Source organism: Miniopterus schreibersii (assembly GCF_964146895.1).
Source record: "Miniopterus schreibersii genome assembly, chromosome: 16".
Classification (NCBI taxonomy): Eukaryota; Metazoa; Chordata; class Mammalia; order Chiroptera; family Miniopteridae; genus Miniopterus; species Miniopterus schreibersii.
The window spans coordinates 8,208,419-8,231,129 of NC_138116.1; the positions used below are offsets into that span (position 1 = coordinate 8,208,419).

At 51.9% G+C, this 22,711-nt stretch overlaps 1 protein-coding gene across 1 annotated transcript in view; it reads left to right on the plus strand.

The window, feature by feature from the left end:
* The window catches only part of PRKCA (protein kinase C alpha), a 248,090-nt gene that overhangs the window by 192,661 nt on the left and 32,718 nt on the right, over positions 1–22,711 (plus strand). Inside the window, exons 6-9 of the mRNA XM_081162411.1 lie at positions 6,383–6,539; positions 7,568–7,702; positions 7,934–8,030; positions 22,170–22,304. Coding sequence (XP_081018537.1) covers positions 6,383–6,539; positions 7,568–7,702; positions 7,934–8,030; positions 22,170–22,304 — 524 coding nt within the window. The remainder of the gene's footprint in view (positions 1–6,382; positions 6,540–7,567; positions 7,703–7,933; positions 8,031–22,169; positions 22,305–22,711) is intronic.

A 22,711-nucleotide genomic window follows, 5' to 3' on the forward strand; every position in this document is an offset into this window, starting at 1 on the left:
ACATATGAGAAAACTCCATTTAAACGTCCGTAGAGTGAGAAAATGCACCATCTCTGTAACACACAAACAGGAGGCCGTTGGGGCCAACAGGTTGAGAAGAAAAGCAAACAGAAGGAGATTTATTGATTTATTTTTTACGGTGACAGATTTAGATTTTTGGTATATGCATATCCATTAGTCTTATAATAAGAAAAAAATATTTCTTAAAAGAGTCTTTCTGTGTTGTTTATCGAGAATCATACCGGTCTCTCAATACCTGGAAACTATTATTTCTCTCGCACCCAGATTCGATTTCCTTTCAGAACATCGGGGTTATAGAACTTTAATGGAAACTTTTACTTTCCACCAACTGTGAAAGAGAAAGTGGTGAAATATTTATGATCTTTCCCCGAGGTCCACAGGCCGCCCTTTCTCGCCTCTCCTCTCTCATAAGTTTTATCCCAGCGGGACTCGGGCTGGAGAGTTGCTGACTTATGTTTTTGGGTATGTGAGTGGCCGCTGAATTTACCAGGACAGACCCTACATTCTTAGCACCGAGCAGTGAGTCTCGCCGATGAAACAGAACATCCCAGAGATAGGTGCAACGTGTGAGACTCCTGTGTCCCCGAACCCCCAGGTGTTTGCGTGGATCACGGGTAGTGGGGTGGGGATGGCTGGGCAGGTGTGTTTTTAGTACATCTCGGTCTTCCCAGCCTTTGTCTTTGGCAGTAAAGGAACAAATCGAACAAGCGTATGGGCCGTAGGGTAGCAACTCGGAGGAGATCAAATCCAAAATTCTGTGGATTCCGTCAGCGCCGATGACATCGGCTGAGGACACAGCGGGAGGGCACAAGTGGATCAAACCCAACAGCACCGCGAGTCACAGCCTGCGGTTACCCGGCTGAAGCCCGTTCATTGCTGTTGATGACATCTTAGCGTTTTCTTGAAATCTTGAGAATTTCTACGTGGCGATCCCCCCCCTCCCCCCAAGAGTCAACGGCCCTTTCCGACGTGTTTTTCCTGAAAGCCGGAGCTGTGCCATCTGCCCTTTTCTCTCTGTGGGCTCCGTGACCCTTAGTTCAAAGGATTGAACGTTGTCTAAAGAGCGCGGCTCCCTCTGGCCCGCCTTCGCTGCGCAGCCTGCGAGGTTTTCCTTGCCCGAGAGTCCCTCCAAATGGACGCTCTGTGTACTGCAAGCAAAAGATGACACGCTCGCCAGCCCTCCCGTCGGCTTCGGCTTTTCAGCCGAACAAGAATCCCAAGAATTGGGCCCTTGGGGGTTTTGAGTGAGGACCACCTTACGCACGCCTCCCACCCAAGGGCAGTTCCCGGCCGGTTCTCCATCCCCACTGCCAGGTCCTCCCCCAGCCGAAGCAGCAGTCGCCTGGAGGAACGCGGCTGTCCCTTTGCGCGCAGGTTCCGGATGTGCGTTCTCAGGCCTTCCCTGGAGAGCCCGGCTCTCAAGGCATACGGCGAAGGTCCTCAGCGCAGGGCCGTGGATACCCTCAGATTGTCAGAAAAACTGTAATGTTGTGTTAAAGGGGTTGGTGGCTTAAAGAGAATAAAGAATCTGGTGTGAAGGTTTTTAGGGTGGACCTGTCGCCCGGAGTTAAAATCCGCGTGCATGACTTGGGAGCTGTGCGCCTCCCGCGGGCCATCTGGAGCCTGCCTGGTGCTTTTCTTCCGCAGTGACCTTCTGTGCCAATCTGGTGATGGCCTGTGGCCTCGCGGGTTCGGGTCCTTCACAGGGTCCTCCCGTGCCAGCTTGCTGCCGTCGCCTGTGATGTGCCCACTTTTGCCAGGCCTGTGTGTCTCTGGTGGTTTGAGAGGCTCCCACTCAGACCCCCTAATCCCAGAACCTTGCCTGTTGCTAGACAGCTTGACCGCCCCCGAAGCATCTCTCGTGCAGGGCGGTGGGTGAATCCTGTTCCGGAAGCAATCTGCCGGGCCACCCGTTTCCCATCCACATTTGCAGGGCTGGCTCCTGGCACCTGGCTCCTGGCTCCTGGTGCAGAACCAGCTTGTAGCAGCGCGAGGGAACTGGCAGCTCCTGGGCACAGCGTCTCCCTTCAGCATCACCAGCTGAGGCCTAAACTAGGTGCAAATAGACCTGAGAACAGCGCGTTCTTCCCACTAAGTAACCAGGAAAGCGTGCACAGAGGAAACACGAGAACTTTGCGGCGGGGCTGCGTTTCTACACTGTTCAGAGCTTGGGGCCAAGGGCAGTGTCGGCTTTTCCCCTTTTTCTGTCTGACCCAGCCCCTGGGCCACTGGAAACAATGCCCAGGCGGTTAGGAGGTGGCTTTCTCAGCAGGACAGGCCCTGGGCTCTGCATAGAGTGAACCGGGAAGCAGACAGGCCGCTCCCGGGCCCGCTGTCCTCTAACAGGTCGGCCCTTCTGCACCCCAGTGCTGCCGGGTCCACACCCCTTCAAGTTCCCATTTCCGAGGAAGCCAGCCTTTGCATAATTAAAGAATGGCCCCATTGATGCCTTATCACGATCTTTGTCTGCACTTGGTGCCGGGGTGGGGCTGAGCTGTGGCTGCTGGAAGGCGGTGGGGCTGGCAAATTGCAGCAGGCCTGGGCCAGAGCGGATATTCCAGGGTGGAGGCTGCAGATCAGGTTTGCCGAGGAGAGTGGGCCGCTGCTCCGGAAACGCCTGACGTGGCCTGACGGGGTCAAGAGGCAGCGAAAGTGCACAGGAGAGACGTTGCTTCTGCGGAGACAGGAGAGGACAACCAAGGACGAGGGCGGGTCCCCGTTCCTCTTGGAAGATGTACCCTTGCTCCTCAGCAGCATGCAGCGCCTCACTGACAGCAGGGATTTGAACAGCTTCTAGCCGCCGCGCCATGCCTGAGAAGTCCAGCACCGCCTGCAGCCTCTGTCCGAGTGGAGGGAGCCGGACTGTCCCTGTGCCCTCACATGCATGTCGGACGTCACATCTGTGTGGCTCTAGCTTGCCTCTCCCCGAGAAACCGTGGCAGCGGCTGCTTCCTGCCCACCCGCCCGCCCGCCCGCCGCATCCTCGGCTCCACTTTTCCCCCATCGGGCAAAACTCTCTGGCCTCAGTCCTCAGTGCCAGCTGTTCTCTTCGCCATGGGGCACCTTTCCTGTCCATCCCCAGTCTGGCCGAGGTTGCCCAGCCCTCTAAGCTCATGAGGAGACAGCCCCGGTGCCGAAACAGTTACTCAGAAGTCACGTGTCCTGGGCCAGGCTCGCCACCTCCGTCAGGCACCTGCGGCACCACGGAGGAGTTTCCCAGCCTCCCTAATCTCATGTGAATGGATTTAGTCCAGCGATGATATCTGCTGACATCATCGGGAAGTTAAATGGCCTTTCAACCCGGGCTGGTTTACCTCAGGGCTGGGCTTGATGGCTCATGGTTTCAAAACAGGCACCTCAAGCCAGAAGATGGAAAGATCATTCACGTTCTGTATTCCCGTTAAAGTTCTGGGATCACAGGCCCGGCTTTCACTCCGAAACAGCGCATTCCACGGTCCAAACGTATTCCTCCGGCGGGTGTGTCCTCGTGGAGGCTGCGGAACCGCGGATGGGACGCAAGGGGAGAGTGTCCTCGCGCCTGCCGCCTCCACGGCGGGGTTCGGGGCCCCTGTGCGCGGACCCCGGGAGCACATTGAGGGCTGCAGCAACTGAGTGGGTGAGGGACATGTGTGGCTTCTCTCCGGCCGTGTTTAGAGGCCTTCTACCTTCAGAACTTGGGTTGGCAGAATAGAGCTTTACCAAAAAAAAAAAAAGTCTCATTTGCAATAGTTTAGTTATGAAAGTAGCATGATTTTTTTTCTATTTTAATTCTGTGAGTCAAAGCAGTTTGGTTCTTGTAGAAAAGGAGAGACAAGAAATGAGGCATGGGGCCTGCCGGGCGTGGCTCAGCGGTTGAGCATCGACCTAGGATCCAGGAGATCGCGGTTCGATTCCCGGTCGGGGCACATGCCCGGGTTACGGGCTCGATCCCCAGTCTGGGGGTGTGCAGGAGGCAGCTGATCAATGACAACTCTCCTCATTGATGTTTCTATCTCTCTCTCTCTCTCCCTCTCCCTCCCTCTTTCTGAAATCAATAAAGGTATATTTTTAAAAGAAATAAAGCACAGGGCCCATGCTGGGTCAGTTCTTGGACCTGCTGGTACTCATAGACCGAACTGTCCCACACCCTTCCTGTCTCAGAATCATCATCTCCCCGCTCACCCCCCCCCCGCCCCCAGTAAAAAAATACTTCCCCCGTGTGGGGCAGGGCCACCGATGGGCTATGACTTCTGCTCTTACTTGAGATGATTTCTGAAGGTACTGAACTGACATTAAAAAGCATTAAGTTACATGGTGAGAAAAGTTACTCCATTTTCAATTTTCTTTCATTCTCTCTCCAGGGCTGGAATATTCTTAACACTCTAAGGCTTGTTAATTTCCCCTTTGTAACTAAGAGCAGGTCTCAGGCAACTGTGTCAGCTGGAAATAAAAGAACATTTGTATTTATTTTTATGGTTACTTACATTGTGTTTATTTTTATGGTTACTTTTCTATTTACGGCAGACCATCTGGGCTTTCCATGTCCCACAGTGATCAGTTTTGAGTGGTACATTTTTAAATGCTGACTGTTAAAAAGTGAATAGATTTTTTTTTTAACATGAATAATGGCCTGAGTTAAATGATGCCAGCGATGCCCATCCAGGGACCACACGTTGAGACCGACCGCCAGGTGCATTGAATAACTTCACATGATACTCAGCTGGGAAGCCTGCTAGATGCTAATGCCTGGGCCTCAGCCCAGACCAATTAAATCAGAATCTCCACGGGGGGGCGGGAGATGGGGGCAAGCAGGCATCTGTATTCACTGAAACATCCCAGGCGTTTCAGGTGCCCAGCGGAGGTGGAGATCCACTGGCCTAGAGGACCCAGTGCCACCGGCACCTGCGGGGGCCGGGGGGCATCGCCCTCACCGCCTCTGGCTCCTCTCTGCCGCTGCATTTTCCCTTCCCTCTCTCTCCGAGCTCCCCTCTTCCAGCTTCCCCACACCTGCCCCTGTTGGGGACACCCTCAGCCCTGCTGCTTGGTTTAAGATGTTGCCGGCACCACACAGCCGCGTTAGGAAATTTCCACATGGTGCTGTTCTTCATGGCATTTGCTTGCCAGTTCTGAACATCCCTCTGGGTTGTGTTCTGGGCCAGGAACTCGGATTAACAGCCGTGAGCATGATCGTTACTGGGCTCTCCCTGCGCGCCGATCCCTGTGCTGAGCCCTTTGTGTGTGGACCCCGTACGATCACAGTGAGGTACAGTTTTCCAGATGGAGAAACGCGAGGCTCAGGGCGGCTCACCCTCTTGCCCGGAGTTACACCCCGGGAAGCGGCAGAGTCGGGGTTCGGGCCCAGGCTGCCCGGGCCCCGCATCCTGACCAGGTGGGGCCCCAGGCGGGTTGCTCCCCACCCTGATGCGGGTGTTCGGGCACACTGTGCTCCGTGCCATGCGAAAGGGAGATTTGGACCCGCTGTCTGCTTCAGTGACATTTGGAAATGGATAGCTTCTTTAAATGTTCAGCTTCAATGATGAGGTGCCCGTAGGAAGCCCCCGGCTTTAAATGCTATTGAGATTTTAACCCATCGCCATTCCGAAGAGATGGGCCTGAAATGACTGGCTGTCACAGCGCCGGCTGTCAGGCCTGCGCACTGAGATGATGGGGCCGCACCCTCAGTTACTGCGCAGCGAGCGGGACTGTTGGGGGCCCCGGTGGTGCCCCGTGAGCTCGTCTGGGGTGTAGCTCAGTGTTCGCCAGGCGGGGCTTTTTCTGCCCTTTGGAAAGTATGATTCTCATTCCAGTGCTTAACTTCAGAGGACCTTTGGCTCACGTCCACTCCTTGTGGGAGCTTCATTTTTATGCTCAGACGTTTCATCTTTGTGATACTTGCGTTGCCGTTTCAGGAGACCAGCCCGTCTGCATCACATTAAAAACCTTCTGTCTGAGTTTAGGGGAATCCTCGGGCAGCCAGGCCCCCCGGAGACCACCCGCCTCATTGGAGATGCTGAAGCGCTGGGCAGTGGGCGTGAGTCCGAGACACTGTGCCCGCGGCAGAGTGGGCGCTCGCGTCATGGAATCTCTTTTCCCCTCTTTCATTTCCCAAGCCACCGACTGTATAAAGCCCAGAGCACCTAATTTCCCTTAATTCTCCCAGCCGCGCTGCGCCTCTGGGCATATGCCCCATTCGTTTTTCTAGCTGAGGAAGCAGAGGCCGTGAACGTGGGCTTCCTGTGCTGGGGGCCCACGGCGAAGGGCGCGGGATTTGAAAGCAGGCCCGCTGACCGCGCAGCTCATGCATGGCCTACCCACTCTCCGCTTGGTGAGGGTCGGTTCTCTTTTTTGTAATATTTCATCTTTCTTCCTTCTTGCTTCACAGTCCAAGATGCGAAAAATCTAATCCCCATGGATCCGAATGGACTTTCAGACCCCTACGTGAAGCTGAAACTCATTCCCGATCCCAAGAACGAAAGTAAACAGAAAACCAAAACCATCCGCTCCACTCTCAACCCCCAGTGGAACGAGTCCTTCACGTTGTAAGTTCTGTCTTTTCTCCTTGACCCAGCGGCCTCCCTGCGCACCACAGAGCCCCCCGCCTCGTGGTTAGAGACACTGAGGCGGGCTTGGTACAGACGTCGCCGAACGTTGCCTTGTTCCTGAGACTTTCGCAGCCTGCTGCCAGGGGGGCGGCTGGTGTCACTCCAGTTTGATGGGCAGTAACTTGGTTTATTTACCAAGAGTTACATGATGCCAACCCCCCAAATTATCACCCAGATCTATCTACTCTGTACAAAAATTCTGTTACGTTATGGGTGATATAAGAACATGTAAGGTGTGTCCCACCTCTTGCTGAACTTAGGATCTTTTGAGGGTTAGGGGAAGATGTAAGAATTTGAATAATAATTTTTAAAACTCATAGAATAAGTGAGTAACTTAGATGCCGCCGTTGCCACTATGAAATGGGAAGATCACCCTTGCCTTGAAGCAGGGAAGACTTCTTGGAGGAGGTGGCATTTAAAGTGGGTCTTGAAGGAATCCAGGATTTCAGAGAGAGAGATGGTAGAAGGGAAAGAGGGGAGGGGGTCGTGGGGTGAAGGAGTGGCGTGAATAAGCGGTGAGAAAGCACAGACAAGTGGTCTTCTTTGTAGGGCACCATTTCCCTGTGGACAACCAGGAAGGTAGCTCTCAGTCATACAGAACAGAGGCCGCAAGCTTTGTTCTGCAAAGGGCCGGATAGTAAATATTTTAGACTTTATGGGCATACAGTCTCTGTTACACGTATACAACTCTGCTGTTTTAGCAGCCATAGACAATATGTAAACACAAACTTTATTTATAAAAACAAGCAGTGGGCCGGATTTGGCCTGTGGGTCATAGTTTGCTAATCCCCAGTTAGAACGTTGGCTGCCAGGAGGCTGGTACTTGGTTGGCAGTGGGGAGTCACAGGAAGAGAATTTGAATATATTTTCTGTTTTTAATCTCAAGCTCAGATCATGAGCATGGGGTATCTCCCAGGAAACCGTGATCGGGATAACCACGTGTATGTATGTGTGTTTGTTTGTAGCAAATTAAAACCTTCAGATAAAGACCGACGACTGTCCATAGAAATCTGGGACTGGGATCGGACAACACGAAATGACTTCATGGGGTCGCTTTCCTTTGGCGTTTCGGAGCTGATGAAGATGCCGGCCAGCGGATGGTAAGGAAGCCCACGGTTACCGCGTCCGTGTCAGCCGAGGGCTGGTAGTTTCAGAGTGTTTAGAACACATAGGGATTCGGAAACAAGCCCGTTTAAAGCGACCATTGGACACGTAGTTACCTGGCTGTCCTCTCCCCGGGGGATGCGTCTCGGAAACAGCTGGGCTGGAGGCTGAAGGAGAAAGGTTGCTGAACCTGGGACCTTGACTCTTGTCTCCCCCGTCTCTGAAAGGTACAAGTTGCTCAACCAGGAGGAAGGTGAGTACTACAACGTGCCCATTCCAGAAGGAGATGAAGAAGGGAACGCGGAACTCAGGCAGAAGTTCGAGGTGAGGGCCCCCGCAGAATCCCCCGAACCCCTTTCCTTGGTAAAGCTGAACTTCGGGCAGGGCCGGACCTCTGGGGTACACCTGCTGCAGGGCAAAGAAATAATTTAAATGCTGATCTTTCTCTTTGTTCAAAATCCTAAATGTTACCTAATCCACTGTTCTTTGCAAGCTGTTGACATTCCGTGTCTGTTAGCATTTAGAGAATGGAAAGGAAATGTCCCAGGAAAGGACATGGTTGATTTCTGTGTTAGGAATTGGTTCGCTCCTCTTGGGGTGGTGGGGGGGCTCTGGGTGCAGTGTCCTCATTAGGAGGGGGGGGCTGTGCTCCTCCCAATGGCAGGAGGGCATTCTGGCCTTCCCGCGGGAGTCTGTATGGGTGTGATGGGTTCGTGTCTTAATTTTTGCTCTAGATCGTTGGAAAATGCCAGCTCTTGCCCTCCCCCCCAGGTTCATGTCTCCTCTCTGCTCCCTTTCCCTGCACCTCCCTCCCTCCTCACTTCGCTCTCTTCTCTTCTCTCCTATGTCTCTCTAGTTACCATGAAACTTCTCGGTCTTTAACGAGCATTCTTTCCTCTAAGCACCTGCCTCAAGTTCCCGGTCACACCTTTTCACTTGTTCTGTTTCTCGGACCAGCTGCATTTTGGGTTTTTGAGGGATACACGTAACAGCCGATTCAGTCTATGGAACTGGCCCATTCCTTTTTTTATTTTTATTTTTTTTATACCTATCTTTATTGATTTCAGAGAGAGGGAGAGAGAGAGATAGAAACATCAATGATGAGAGAGTCATTGATCGGCTGCCTCCTGTAGGTGCCCCCCCACCCCCGACTGAGGGTTGAGCCTGCAACCCGGGAATGGAACCGCGATGTCCCGGATCCTAGCCGCTGAGCCAGGCCGGCCGGGCCCATTCCTTTTTGAATCTTCCTGCAGCTCAGGCTCAGCAGGATTCCCTGAAATTCCCCCACCCTAATGAAACACGCACGTACACACACAAACTCGCAGGCGGCTGCTGAACTGTGATCGAAATGTTGGCACGAAGGGGATGCTGGCCTCTTCCTCCTTCTGTCGTTTCCGTCTCCCAAATAAAATTTGGGATGCGCCTGAGGGAGGAACAGCGTTGGGGCATCAGGATGGCGTCACCGCTGGTAACGTCTGAGGCCTTAGCTGTGCTGACGGAGAAATACTAACCCACTTGCAGTGCTTCATTTCCATGTGCTCCCTGGTGAGTAATCTTCCTGTTTTTCTGGGCAGCGAGTCCAGCTTTTTATAAAGGTCAGAGTTCGGAACTAAAAAAAAAAAAAAATACCAGACGAGGGCTCGAGGCCAGAAGTGCAGCATCTCTCTCCAGAGGCTGGTTAGAGGCCGTGTGCGTGCTGCGCTGGTTGCCGTCCTGCCCCCGGGGGAGCCGTGCGTTCACGGCGAAGCCCCAGCCCGGGCGAGCGGCCCCGGGACAGGCCGTGTCCTCCGAGCCGCGCGGGGGCCAAGCCTCTGCCGTCCGGCCCACTGAGCTCCCTGCGCCGAGCGCCGGCGTGAACTTACAGCCCAGCTTTTTCTTCCGTCGTCTTTCAGCTCGAACTTCCTAGGTTTTCCTGGAATCCCGTCAGCTCATTTGCTCAGGGCGTTTGCGAAACACGCTGCGAGAGACTGAGCAGAAAGCCCCTGGGTGATGGTGTCAAAAGAGGCTGAGAGTTTCATGACCACGGTCGTGCTGCCTTTTAAATGGAATAGTTGAAGGGTCAGACTCCAGGCAGGGCCTCGCTCACACGGCCGCCGCTCGTGAAGGTTTATAAATGTGACCGTCGCAGTATTTCCCAGGTGCCAGACTGTTGGGAGGCAGGGGCGGGAAGGCCGTGTCGACATGTGAGCAGTTTGGGGGGACACCCAGCTTCCCCAAGTGGGGTGCCATTAGACATCAGGGTGCCACTCTCGGGTCTTCCTTTACCCCCCACCCCATTCCCTCCCGCTCGGTCCCCAGTCACTGTGATTGCTTCCCGCTGTCTCCAGCCTCCCCTCTCTGTACCTTTCTCTCCACAGAACTGCCGCCCGGACTTGCTTTCCATCACCAGTCCTGCCCCCCACCTCAACTCTTTCATACATACTCTCCCAGCCTGTGGTAACAGTCTGATTCAACCTGTTACAATTTTTAAAAATTTAAAAGTCAGCAGTGAGTCACGATCGGATGAGACACAGCATGACGTCTGTCCTGTGAGGAGCGGGGGCCCCCTCGGTTCTATTGTACGGCACCCGGCCTCCAGGGTTACTCGTACCACGTCCAGCTCTGTTTTCTAGAAAGAGCTCACAAAATGTGCTTTTCAAATCCTCCCCCAGAAATCAGAAGCCATTCAATCTGATGAAAGGAAAAAAAAATAATAAAACACCCGAGCGTTTATAACCCTGCCATCGTGTTAGTAGTCATCTGATAAGAACATGGAAAGAATTTCAAATTTATTGTTGATTTGAAAATCTTGGCCAACAGAATGATCAGCGAGCAAAGCTCTTAGGAGCCAAGGAAATTCCCGGGATGGCTGGAGATGACCTTGCCCTGTAATGCACTGCCCACTAGAGCCATTCATCTGCCTCAAAGACAAAACAAACTAGACCTTGACCTCAGTCCTCACGGACAGGGCGTCCGCAGGCCTTTAACCTGTTCCGTGTTTGACTTCAAGTAAAGTACAAGTGGTCCCTGAGTCACAAACATAAAATATATATTTGTTCATCTGTTCAGTAATGTCCCAAAAATTAACAGAGCAAACAGGCCCTCCCGTCTGCGGGGCACCTGTGGGCCCTGCTTGAAATCTTTTTGGAAATGAGGCAGGGAGCTGACTGAGACATGAGACACAAGCATGAGATAACCCCTGTGCTGGTCGGCGGGTCCCCTGGCCCGCCCATCACTGGAGAGGACACCAGGGTGCCCGTCCTTCCTCCTGCTGCTGGGCTCCCGCTGGAGTCAGAGAGCAGCGTCCGCCTTCCCTTGGAGGTGGCCACGGGATGGTGTAGCCCTTGCTCAGCAAACGTTCTATAAAGGATTGCGTAATAAATAGACTTTGCAGGCCTAAGGTGTGAAGTAATTAGGAATTAGGGATCTTTGTCGCAGCTCCCCAATTCTGCCTTTGTAGCCAGAAAGCAGCCAGAGACAACATGTGAACAAATGGACAAGGCTGTGTGCCAATAAAACTTTATTGGCAAAAGCAGGCAGGTTGGCCCGTGGGCCACAGTTTACCAACCCCTGGCTCAGCCCATGGACTCGAATTAGATCCCGGTTCCTGCCATTTATTAACCATGTGACCTCCCTGTGTGTGTCCTTCACTGTAAATTGGTTAATGAGCCGTGTTGACTTAATAGTCGTGTTTTAAAGATTAAATGAAGTAGTCAGTATAAAAGTCCTTAAAAGCAAACTTAGATACAATTGTTAGCTCTTACGATCATCAGTATGTTTCGTTGCAGAAACTGGGTTAGAGAGGGTGCTTTTTTTGTCTTTTGTTTTGAACTTCTGAAGCTTCCCTAAAAAAAAAAGAAAAATTGCTTTCATTTTGAAAGTATGCTCTAAGAAGTGCGCGTTCTGTGTTCTGAGTCCAGCCGTATTATGAAATAGAGGCGTATTAGAACATTACTCCATTTATAACGTCGTCTGTGTGGGAAAACACATTCTCATGTAAATTTAGATGGATTTCTGGAACGTGATGTGTTTGTAAATGGGGACCTTTGTGTATCTGGCACTGGATCAGCTGCGCTCTGGACAGAACGGGGTCTCGTGGTTGTCGGGGGGTGAACAGCCTCCCACCGAGGAGCCGTCGGCACCGGCCTCCACGCAGTGCTTTGGGGCCCTCATCGAAGACTCGGCAGTGAGCACATCGGGAAGGCGTTCGGTATAAACCACACCGGGAACGAGCCCAGCGTGTAGGGCCGTAGCAGCTATGGGTTAACAGCAGAAACGGCACAGCTAGTTTGTGACTGATTCTATCGACAGGAAAGTTCAGTATCTCTGTTGTTTCCTTGTTGCTATTTTGAGCTTTCACAAAATCTGGGATCTGGACCGTTCGCATCCTGAGCTATGTGTGACATTCAGCGTCCCGGTTGGAAGAAAAGGTATCTTCTGACCACGCCCTTTCCTTGTTCCCAACCTTTCTGGAGGATCATACGTCATTTGTCCATTCCCGTGGTTATTGGTCAGCTTGAGCATGTTTGTTGTGTGTTTGTCAGTCAGTTGATTCTTCCTCGAGCCACTTGAGCCACATCTACCCCCAGACCTGGGGTTGTCCCCCAGTCAGGAAAGAGAGGAGGAGGCTTGTGGGAGAAGAAAGGTGAGCCAAGTTGCAAGATGACTTCTTGGCCCTTCCTGTGGAGCCCAGCCACTCCCTTCCCAGGTCATTCCCCTCTGAAGCCGAGCCTTCCTCCTAGGGCCCCGCCCCTTGTCCCTATGTCCTTGTGGCCATTTAGTGTAACCAAGACCTTCCCCAGTCCTGCTTCCGGTAGAGCAGAGGTGGGCAACGTATTGGGCCGCAAAATCGTTTGGTTCGGCCCTGCAAGGCAACCGCTGGCGGGACTCAAAATTCAATACATCTAGGAGCTTTTGTCATAGCTAATTTAAGTTGATAATTTTGTATGGCCCACGAATGATGTTAAATGTCCAAATGGCCCTTGGCAGGAAAAAAGGTCCCCCACCCCTGCCTTAGAGAAATGGAGCCAAGAGGGCCGATGGCCCCGGACCTGGCATCCCCAGGCCGGCAGCACCTGAGGATCGGCTCAGGAGCCACCTCGCCTCTCCACTTCTCATAGTTCAGTGTCTAACAGAATACCTCCCGAATTCCCTCATTTTACTCCAGCGTCACAATCACTGCTTCTGATTTGCATCTTGATGACTCTCTACAAATGGACTTTCAGTGAACTCATCTCCCCCTGTGGGGTTGCTTATCTCCTCCACGGGGTGTGTTAGCTGATACAGGAGTCAAGCAGCTTCCCTTAAATGAGGCCACACCTTTCCATCCTGCCGACTGTCGAGGCTTTTCATCGTTGTCACCGTTTGTTTCAGATCATTTTAAAAAATAGAACAAAATTAGCTAAAAAGCACGTGAGCCCTTTTCTGTTTTTACCGTAACTGTCACCATTGTGACCATTCAGAGCCGCGTCAGGGCCTAAACCTTAAGAGGCCAAAATAAAATCGATGATCCTGGTCCATCAGCATGAGCTGCTCCGTGGGGTCGGTGAGAGAGGCCCAGAACCGACTAGAAGGTCACTCTTCCGGTGGATCGATTGCAGATTGGCTGGAGATCATCTCCTTTTATTTATTCTGCAGAAACGTTTTGAGACTACCCCTATTACTGATTAACAAACTAATTCGATCCAATTACTCTTATACTTAAAGAATTTGAATTCATGTAGATGAGACTCTGTGGCTAGGTTGTATGTGGAAAGAGCAAGCAGGCATCTTTCTGTTTACATTATGGAGGTTGGATTTTCCAGAAGCCTCCGTGGCCTGTGAAGATTTTATCTAATTCAGAACGTTCCTCTCCACATGGAGGGAAGAAACGCAGTTCATTGGAGACCCTCCGATAAATTGTAGCTATTTGTCGATTTGATCAGGCCTGCTGCAGTTACTATGGAAACTGAGTACTTCCCAATGACCTTTTGAACACCAAACAGAAAATCTATGGATTCTGGCTTTTTTTTTTTTAGTCCCTAAATAGCTTAATTATTTACTTTCTGAACCGTGTGATGTTAAGGGGAGGGGGCACCTATACAATGCACATCCGTTGAAAGAGGGTTTTTTTTGGTAATAAATGAGTCCACTTCTTAATTTTTAAGATTTTTTTATTGCCTTTTAGAGAGAAAGGAAGGGAGGGGGAGGAGAGAGAGAGAGAGAAACATCGATGTGGGAGCCAAACATGGATCAGCTGCCGCCTCCACACCCCCTACCGGGAATCGAGCCCACAACCCGGGCATGTGCCCGGCCGGGAATCGAACCAGCCACCTCTCGGTGCACGGGACAGTGCTCAGCCCACTGAGCCACACCAGCCAGGGCAAAAGAGAGATATTTTAATCTTTGTATTTCGGTTCTGCCTTGGAAGCAAAACCTTACACTGAAATAGCACGAGGTCCAGTGTTGGAAACTTTTCACGGGTCCCTTAAACATCCTTGTCGACAGGGGTTAACGCTGCCACTCAGCTGAGCCAACTCAAAGGAAGCCCCTGGAGGCAGCCGCAGCGCTGCGATTAGTCTGTAAGGAGGGCGAATGCACTTCTATTAGAGCTCGGGCAGCCTGTTTTCTGTTTAATTTATTTTATGGAAATGCCTTTGTTGGGAAACCAAAAAAAGGTTTTGTACATTCCAGCTGTCTGCTCCATCCTAATGAATTCCTGAAACGACATAAAAAGGCCTCGCGCTTATAGCTTCGGGGGTGGCCTTGTGGGTGGCTGCTGCTGGTGGAAGCCTAATAATAAATGTTGGAAGCAGCTGGCCCTGGGACCCGCAGCAGGTTAGCAGGTGAGAGGATGCTTCCCTCTGCTGGGAAGGAATTAGAAGGAAGGGAGGTGAAGCCATTGGCTCTAACACAGACACAGCAGCTGTGCACGGACACGGGGCCTTATGGCTCCTCATGCACCTGAGAAGTTAAAGCCTCTGAGAGAGCAAAGCCTAGAATAGGGCGACACCACACATAATGCTGTTTGCTGTTTTTCCCAAGGGACATGTCCTATAAAGAATTGGATTGGGGGTCTCTAGAGAGGTTAGTCCCCAGAGTCTGAACTCCCTGGGTACCTCGTCAGTGGAAGCTGTGACCACCCTGGTCCTCCGTGTCCTTCAGCTCCCAGGATGGTCATGGACCAGCAGCATCAGCTTAATAAAAGTACAGACTCTCAGGCCCCATCCGAGCCTTCTGCTTAGTCAGAATCTGCATTTTAACAAGATCCCCAGGTGATTCCTGTGCCCGTTGACGGTGCGGTCAAGAGGGTGTGACCTGCTGACTACTGAGAAAATGAATTCCAAGTCTCTGGTGGTTGTGGGTAGCGAGGGAGTCTGGCTGATTCCCTTCCTAAGCCTTTCCTTTGAATGTTTTTTCAAAAGGAAATTTGGGTTGGTTTGTCACGTCCGAGCACAGAACGGCTTAGAGATCTTTCTGGGCCCGTTTGAGTCCAAGAATAACCTAACCGGTTGCCCGGCGCACAGCAGTTGTGGGGCAGTGTCTCTCTAGAGGAGTTCGTCCCCCTGCAGAATAGGCGACCTACTGCAGGTGGATGTTGGAGGTAGGACCCCCTCTAGCACCACGCCATGCATTTCTCAGGGCACCTCAGCCAGCCCAGAGTCCTTTCTACCTGGAGGTAATTCCGCAAAGATTGGGCAACTCTGCCAGGAAGGTGCAGGGGAAATGCCAGATGAGAATTCCCCTCGGGCTCTTCCCAACACCAGGATTCCAACAGGGATGTTTTTGTTGCTATTGTTAGCTCCCTTTAATCTTGACATGGATTAAGATCTCTAGCCTGAAATAGAGCTTTGGGATTGGAATAAAATGGCCTATTTTGAGAACAATTATAAATAGACTTGTGTTTGCAGATTTAAAGGACCATGATTATAATAAGATGGCATGGAAGATCATCTCTCCGCACCTGGCCATGTGACTGACCAGCATCCTATCTTAGTCGACAAAGCCCTCCACGTACAGGGTATAGTGTGTTCGTCTCTCATCGCCTCTCTGTTCAGGCTCAGGGGTGTTGTGACCCATTCAGGTTATGGAATCTGGGTTCAGAGAAACAGCCTCTGGCTCAGATCTTCTTTCCCCCAGAAGCCGGCTCACACACTGTACGAACTTGTAAGATTAATCCCACGAATGTGTGTAATTCTCTGTTAAGGTGGCTTCCACTTACTTTTTTCACATCGGTCCTTGAGAAAGTGGCGTTACCACGTTAGGATGGGTTGTTTCAGACAGAAGTTGAACCGTGAAAAGAAGTCTGTCTGAAAAGCAAAACCTGGTCACCGGGCATTTGGTCAGCCGGGACCTGGTCAACCAGCTGCCTGGTCAGCTTGTGTTTCACTGGTAATTGTGGGCACTTCAAGGTACTGAAGAGCCTTCCGAGTCACCAAGAAAAGACGAATGTTGCTGCAGGTAGTTTTCATGGTAAGCGGGCTCGGTTTTATTCTCACAGATGGAATAAAGTATAAAGTATAAAGATGGAACTATAATTAGGTCCCTCATTTTTAAAAGCTGGTGCGGCTTTCCCGGCTGGCGTGGCTCAGCAGTTGAGCATCGACCTATGATTCAGGAGATCTCGGTTCGATTCCCAGTCGTGGCACATGCCTGGGTTTCATGCTCAATCCCCAGTGGAGGGCGTGCAGGAGGCAGCCGATGAGTGACTCTCTCATTGTTGTTGTTTCTATCTCTCTCTTTCTCTCCCTTCCTCTCTGAAATCAACAAAGATATATATTTTTTAATTAAATTAAAAAATAAAAACTGGCATGGCTTGAAAATGCTCAGTGAAGATAGGGTAAAATCAAGTTATGTGAATTTTGAGTATGCTAGATTTAATTGCCATCGGGCCCCCGCTTTCAAAATGCTTGTGGTCATCAATTACAGACATTTACAAAAAACTTAAATTGGGTGATTGAGCAAACACTCAGCGTTGGGGGAAAGGATCATCTTTCCCTGTTTTTACCTCCTTTGCTAGGTGCCCAGTCCTGCCCACCTTCCCTGCAGTCACTGTACAGAGGTGGAGAGAAGTGTGTAGACTTTCCCCAGGGATCTGGGCTTTATTGCCAGTTATGACTTCCTTTTATTTTTTTTAATTCAGGAGATGCCATTCTGTGGTCATTTAGCTCCTATTGAATTTCCCTGTGGTGACTTTTTTATTGGATTCTGCCCTCGTGTGACTGTCATCATTTCTCATTATTTCTCCGATTGCTCTGTGATTCTGCCTTTGAGATAAACCGCGTGGCTCTCTCAGGCCGCTCCAGGGCCCCAGGGAGCCCCCAGCTCCTCCCTTTCCCACTTCTTGTACCCGTGACTTGCAGAGCCTGGGCCCAGTCAAAGGTTAGAGTCAGGAGACAGACATGTGGCCGGTTGGGGGGTTTGTTGTTTTCTAGGAATAAAGGGCCTGGACACCCTAAAACACACCCGTGGGCTTTATGCAAGAGCCCAGCTGCCACATGGGCGACCTGAGCCACCTGTTGTGAAGGCATAGCTGGGAACACAGGATCTGTGCCGTGTGTGTGCCATTTTGCAGCATTTATGGGAACTTTACCTCTGTGGGCCAGATTGGTGAACCTCAGGCATGTTTTTGCTAAAAGATCGCGCTCAAAATGCAGTGTGTTCAGCAGACAAATACCACCAGAGGGCAGTAAAGATCTGCAAGTAAAAGTTCCCATGAAAACCTGCACACCCGACAGCGATGGACCGGCGCCTGCATCTCGATTCCTTTTCGGCGGATGTGAAGACGGGATTACCTCTCAGCCCCCGATTGCTCTGTGGTTCTAGGGACTCATCGGGGCGCTGGCAAGGCAAGCCGTCCGGGGGTTTCTCCGGGTCTCCGCCGTTCCTGCACATTTCACATGCGCTCTGCTTCCTCAGAGCCGAGAACTCCCCGCTCTGCGCAGTGTCCTCGGCTGTCAGTCGGCTGTCAGGAAAACCGTTCACTGTGGCAGCCCCTGTGAGTTCATGTGGCTTCTGACCCTGCCACAGCCAACGCGGCCAGTGCAGTGTGAACTCCGGGGGAGCGTTCCCAGCAGGGAAAGGGTGTAGGATTAAAAAAAAAAAATGACTAAGTGCCAAAAATACTCCGGCGGTCACGTGCCACGGCCAGGTCTGCTCACTTAGGGCTTTCTCTAGGGTGGCAGCCACCCGCGTGCGCGGCCGGCTCCCGGGTAGGAGAAAGACAGTCTTTTTGCAGACGGGAAAACTTAGAAAGGGTGTTGTTTTTGGTCTGTACCCTCATATGAGCCTGGGCTCTTAGCAGCTGGGCAGGACTAAGGGCAGCAGCTTCCCAGGATCCGTTCAGCAGGTGAGACAGGATCCGTTTAGCTCCCACCCTGTGACGACCACCGGCCCGCCTAAGACGCGTGTCAGCGTTCACGGGACAGCTCTGGACGGTGGGGGAAGACTAGGCTGGTTGAAGGAAAGCAACAGGGCCGGGTCGCCAAACACATATAACACTCAGTCCGGTCCAGGAAGAACCAAGCGCCCTGTTTCCCACGTTGGGCAAAGTCCCGACATGTCACAGGTCCCACCTTTCTCCTTAAGAGTGTGCCTCGGTTGCCATGACAGCAGAGGCCCGCGGCTTCCCGTGAATTTGTTTCGACAGTGTAAGTGGATGTGCCCCGAAAACTCTCCCATTAGGAAGACGACTTGATGTGGTTTCCGTTCCGTTTCCACTCCGCTGAATAAGTGCAGCTCGAGCCACGCCGTCCGGCTGTGAGGCAGCTTTTCCCAGGACTAGTCAGCACATCCAGCGTCGTGGAGCAGCCTGAACAGTAATTTAATTCAAGTGCATCTGAGGTTCTTCATCGTTGCTGTTCTGATAAGTTAGCAATGAGATGCAGATGTTTCATTTCAATCTAACTGCAAATGAGGAGGAGTCGTTTGAGAACCGGCATGATGTAGGGTCAGGGTAGAACGTCAAGGCAATCATTCTGCCTTTTAAAACGTTCTCTATTAAAAAGAATTGCCTTCCATGTATACACATTTATCTATTTGTTCTGAAAGTATTGAGGGCCACCAGGCCCCAGGCTCTGCTGGGCGCCGGAGATGCATCGGTGAGCGGAACAGATGAGGCCCCTGGGCTCCTTCCAGTGGCGGGAGAAAGAGAAATATACGACATAATCGGTCATGAGGAGATCGTGAGGGAACACACACCGCAGGAGCGGGACGGGGCCCCGTTGAACCGGGCGGGTGGGCAAGCGCAGGCTCGAAGCATCACCGGAGCAGGACGGGAACACGCCCTGGGCCTGTGTGGGTCAGAGGAAGCCGAAAGTGCAAGGGCCCTCCGGCCATCCACAGGGGTAGATGTTCCAGAAGATGGAAGATTAGCCAGAGAACGGCAGGCGTTTTATTGACCCCGGCTGCGCGCCCCAGGAGGCTAGGACGGCCACGAAGTAGCATCCCCTTAACCCGTTGCCCGGTTACTGAGGGGGAGGTAATAGAAGTCGTGACTCACGGCTTGTTAGAAATGCACGGCCTGTGCTCCATTAACGGAATCGCTGAAACGCAGCCCCGGTGCCTCTCCGGTTGTCGTCTGCAGAAACCACGTGGTTTCTCTTCACCGATGTTGCAGTGGCCGCAGGTGGATACGTGGTTCCCTCAGATGGAAGGCGCTGTGCTGAGGCCCTTGGTTATTTATCGCATAGCTGTTTATGTTGCCAGGGTTGTTCAGATAAGCCCTGAACCCAGAGCATTTTCATCGTAGGGGGAGGAAACGTTTAGAAGAAATGCACGGTATTCATCCGTTCCCATGGTTGGTCACTGTTGGCCATCTATCCTTGGAATCTTAGAAGTGGAAGGAAGCTGCCATTGTTTCAGGTTCATCTCTCTACACTTTGCAAACATCTTTGATAATGATGTTCTTCCAAGCCCTGTTTTCTATTAGGCAAGAGGATGCATTGTTGCTGAAGACACACCCTCAGAGTAGGTATGAATGGACACAGTGCAATGGAGTGAAACAGTAAGGCATTCTTCAGAGGGCCACCCAAAGGTCTGTTTTCATAAGACAGACCCTCTGGGAGGCTTGGAAGTATCGGTCTCTGCATTCTCACTGTGGATGAACCTTTGGGCTTAGGTTCCTGCTGAAGAATCCTTCCTCTTGGAAGAGTTGCTGGGCAGGGCGCTGCTCTATTAGAGGCTGGTGACTTAGGACTCTGCACTTTCCCTGTGTCTTTATTCTGCCTTTTCACACCCCAAAGCTACTATATAATCATTATGCAAAACCCCAACGTTGCAGAGTGGCTACGGAATTAAGTTCAGCCATTTGGAATGACCATTACTGTGGGTCAGATGGCCGCATCTCAGCAGCTGCAAAGGGTCCAACCTGATAGAAAATGAACATCTCCGGCAATCCGATCGCTCGTAGCCACACAGCGTCGTGGTTTGGCACATCTGCTGCTCAGTTTTGATTTGAAAAGCCCCTACCGGTGAGCTGACTGCGCAGAGCCTCCCGCAGTCCACACGGACAGCCCCTCGGACACGGTGTGCGAGTCCTCAACCCCCCTCCCTGAACTTGGGTCTGTACCAGTTGGATTCCCTTTGCGCCTCGTTCCTCTTTATGAATCAGAAGAGCAGAAAAGACTGGCCGAGCCGGTATTCTCATCTCAGACTCGAACTTCCCAATCCTTCATCTAAAGTTAGACACAAACCAGAAAGTTCCTCTACTTGGGCTCGTTCCTGGGAGGTTGGGCAGGTCCTGACATTGAGGGTGGCGCTTATGGAACCCAAGCGCCACCCTGGCTCTTTCTCACAAGTCGGTCTTAAGATTCCCTCCATCCCCTGTCACAGGGGAGGCCGGTCTATGTGTCCTTGCAGTTCAGGTTTTGTCTTTACAGAGCCTCCGTGTTTCCAGTGGCCCCTACGTCCCTGTGTCTCCCACGGTGCGCTGCGGAAAGGGCTAGAGTACAGCTAACTGTGTTTAATACTTTCAGCCTCAAAGCAGAAAGGCTGGGCCCATCTTTCCCCCGTGTTTTCATATCTCTGCTTAAATGGCTGCTCAGTCCACCCGAGCGGGCACTCAGGCCACAGGGTTTGATCCTTACACAGACCAGTTATTTGTATCAGAGAAAAGCACCGCCTCACAGCACAGCATCCAATGAACACAGTCTAGCTTCATTTCATTATTCACTCCACCAAAATGTTGGGCGCACACCCTGTGCCAAGCGCTGGGTTAGGGCTGGGGACCCCAGAGACAGCAGATCAGGGCTCGGAGCTGCTTCAGCAGAGCCTGGCCCAAGCAGCTCGCTCATCCCACCCCCTCCCCGAGCTGAGAGCCTATGTTGCCAGTGCTTTGTCTCGCTAGTAAAGCCCTTGAATGCCTCCTTTGCCTCCTACACTATGTTCTCCGTTTGAGTGATGTCCCAGCACCTGCCCCGACGCTCAGAGCTGCACTTGGTTGCGTCTGCTGCATTGGGGAGGGGGTGCACCCTCTCACTGCGGACGTATCCAGGGCAAGAGGCTTGGCCCTGCGGCTCAGGCCTGTGGCTGCAGTGGTCCAGCCAGCCCCCTAGACCCTGGCCTTTCCAGCCGCTGACACATCCAGCAGCTGGCTCCCTCACTCAGGCAGATTTTAAAGTGCAGACTCTCGGGGGGAGCTTCTCCACCCACCCAGGGCTCCTCCCCTTTCTCCACGGGCAACTTTGCTGACAGTTGAGACCATCCCCGGTGGTCCCCACTTGCCTCCCCTTTTCTGCTGAGCCCTCTTGCCATTTGCCTTTGGCATGAGACCGACTTCCCCATGAGAGTGATTAATGAGGGTGGGGTCTCTCCAGGGCCTTTGTGTGGCTCTCGTCTAGTTTATAAAGACTCCTTTTGATAATCCACATGTCACTGACCACTTATTGGTCAGGCTCAAGGGACAGTGTGTGTTTGGCGTGAAACCAGATTCTCAGACGTATCACCATTTCTTTTCATGAGTTCAACCCTTGACTTAAAAAAAACAAAGCGCGCTGTTCTTACAGTGCCTTTTACGGGAGCAATAAATCATCTGCACAGCCTGCACTTAGGCGGTTCCTCACCAGGGGGCGCTGTTCGCCCTTTTTTGCTCGAGGCTCAAGTTTCCTTTCTGCAGATTATTCTGAAACTGGAAAATCCACCCGTAAGAAACACATCAGTGCGCAGTTTATTCCTTTATGTTACGCTAACTGTTGCGAAGCCCCCGTTTCCCCAAGCAGTCAGCCTTATATCCCGGAATGAGAACCAGCCAGCCTTTGGCAGAGTCCTGCCACTCGATTCTCCATTAACTACTTAGAGTTGTCCCTTCATAGGTAAGGGCAGTTTTTTAAGGTACTTTGCACATGTTGCCCTTTGGGTGAGTGAAGCCACTGGGTGTGAATAGATACATCATCCTCAGGGTGCTTTGCTCACCCCCTCCCACCATCAAGCTTCCCTACAATGTTTTCTGTCCGTCTTTTCCCTGGGAAAGCATGACTGATGGTTTTCACCTGTGTGCTTCTTGTTCAGAAAGCCAAGCTCGGCCCCGCCGGTCACAGAGGCTACGGCCCTTCAGAAGACAGGAGACTTTCCAACAACCTGGACCGGGTGAAGCTCACCGACTTCAACTTCCTCATGGTGCTGGGGAAGGGCAGCTTCGGGAAGGTAAGGACGGGCTTTTGCACAGCGTGCTGAGGTCCTCCTGTTCTTCCTGAAGTTTCCAGAGCAACCTTGTAGATTTCCCTGCTCTCTCTGTATAGATTTCTCAGGTGCTTCCTACTTCGTGTCGTTAAAAACAACCATATTTAGTCCATCTCACTGTTCAGAACAGAGCGGGTACTCCACGATGTTGGTTGAGTGAATAATTTTCACACCTGAAAATTAAATGTCGTCTCGTAGTGAGCGAATGGAATAGTTACGAGATCCTGAACTGGGTTGCTTCAGCCTGTGTGTCTACATTTGGCTTTTTTGGCCCCAAATCTCATCATAAATCCCAGAACTGATTTCTGTCCTGCCAGTTTCTTTGTCTTGGTTCCTGACTCTTGAGAAGCTTACAAAGGTCAGTCACGTTT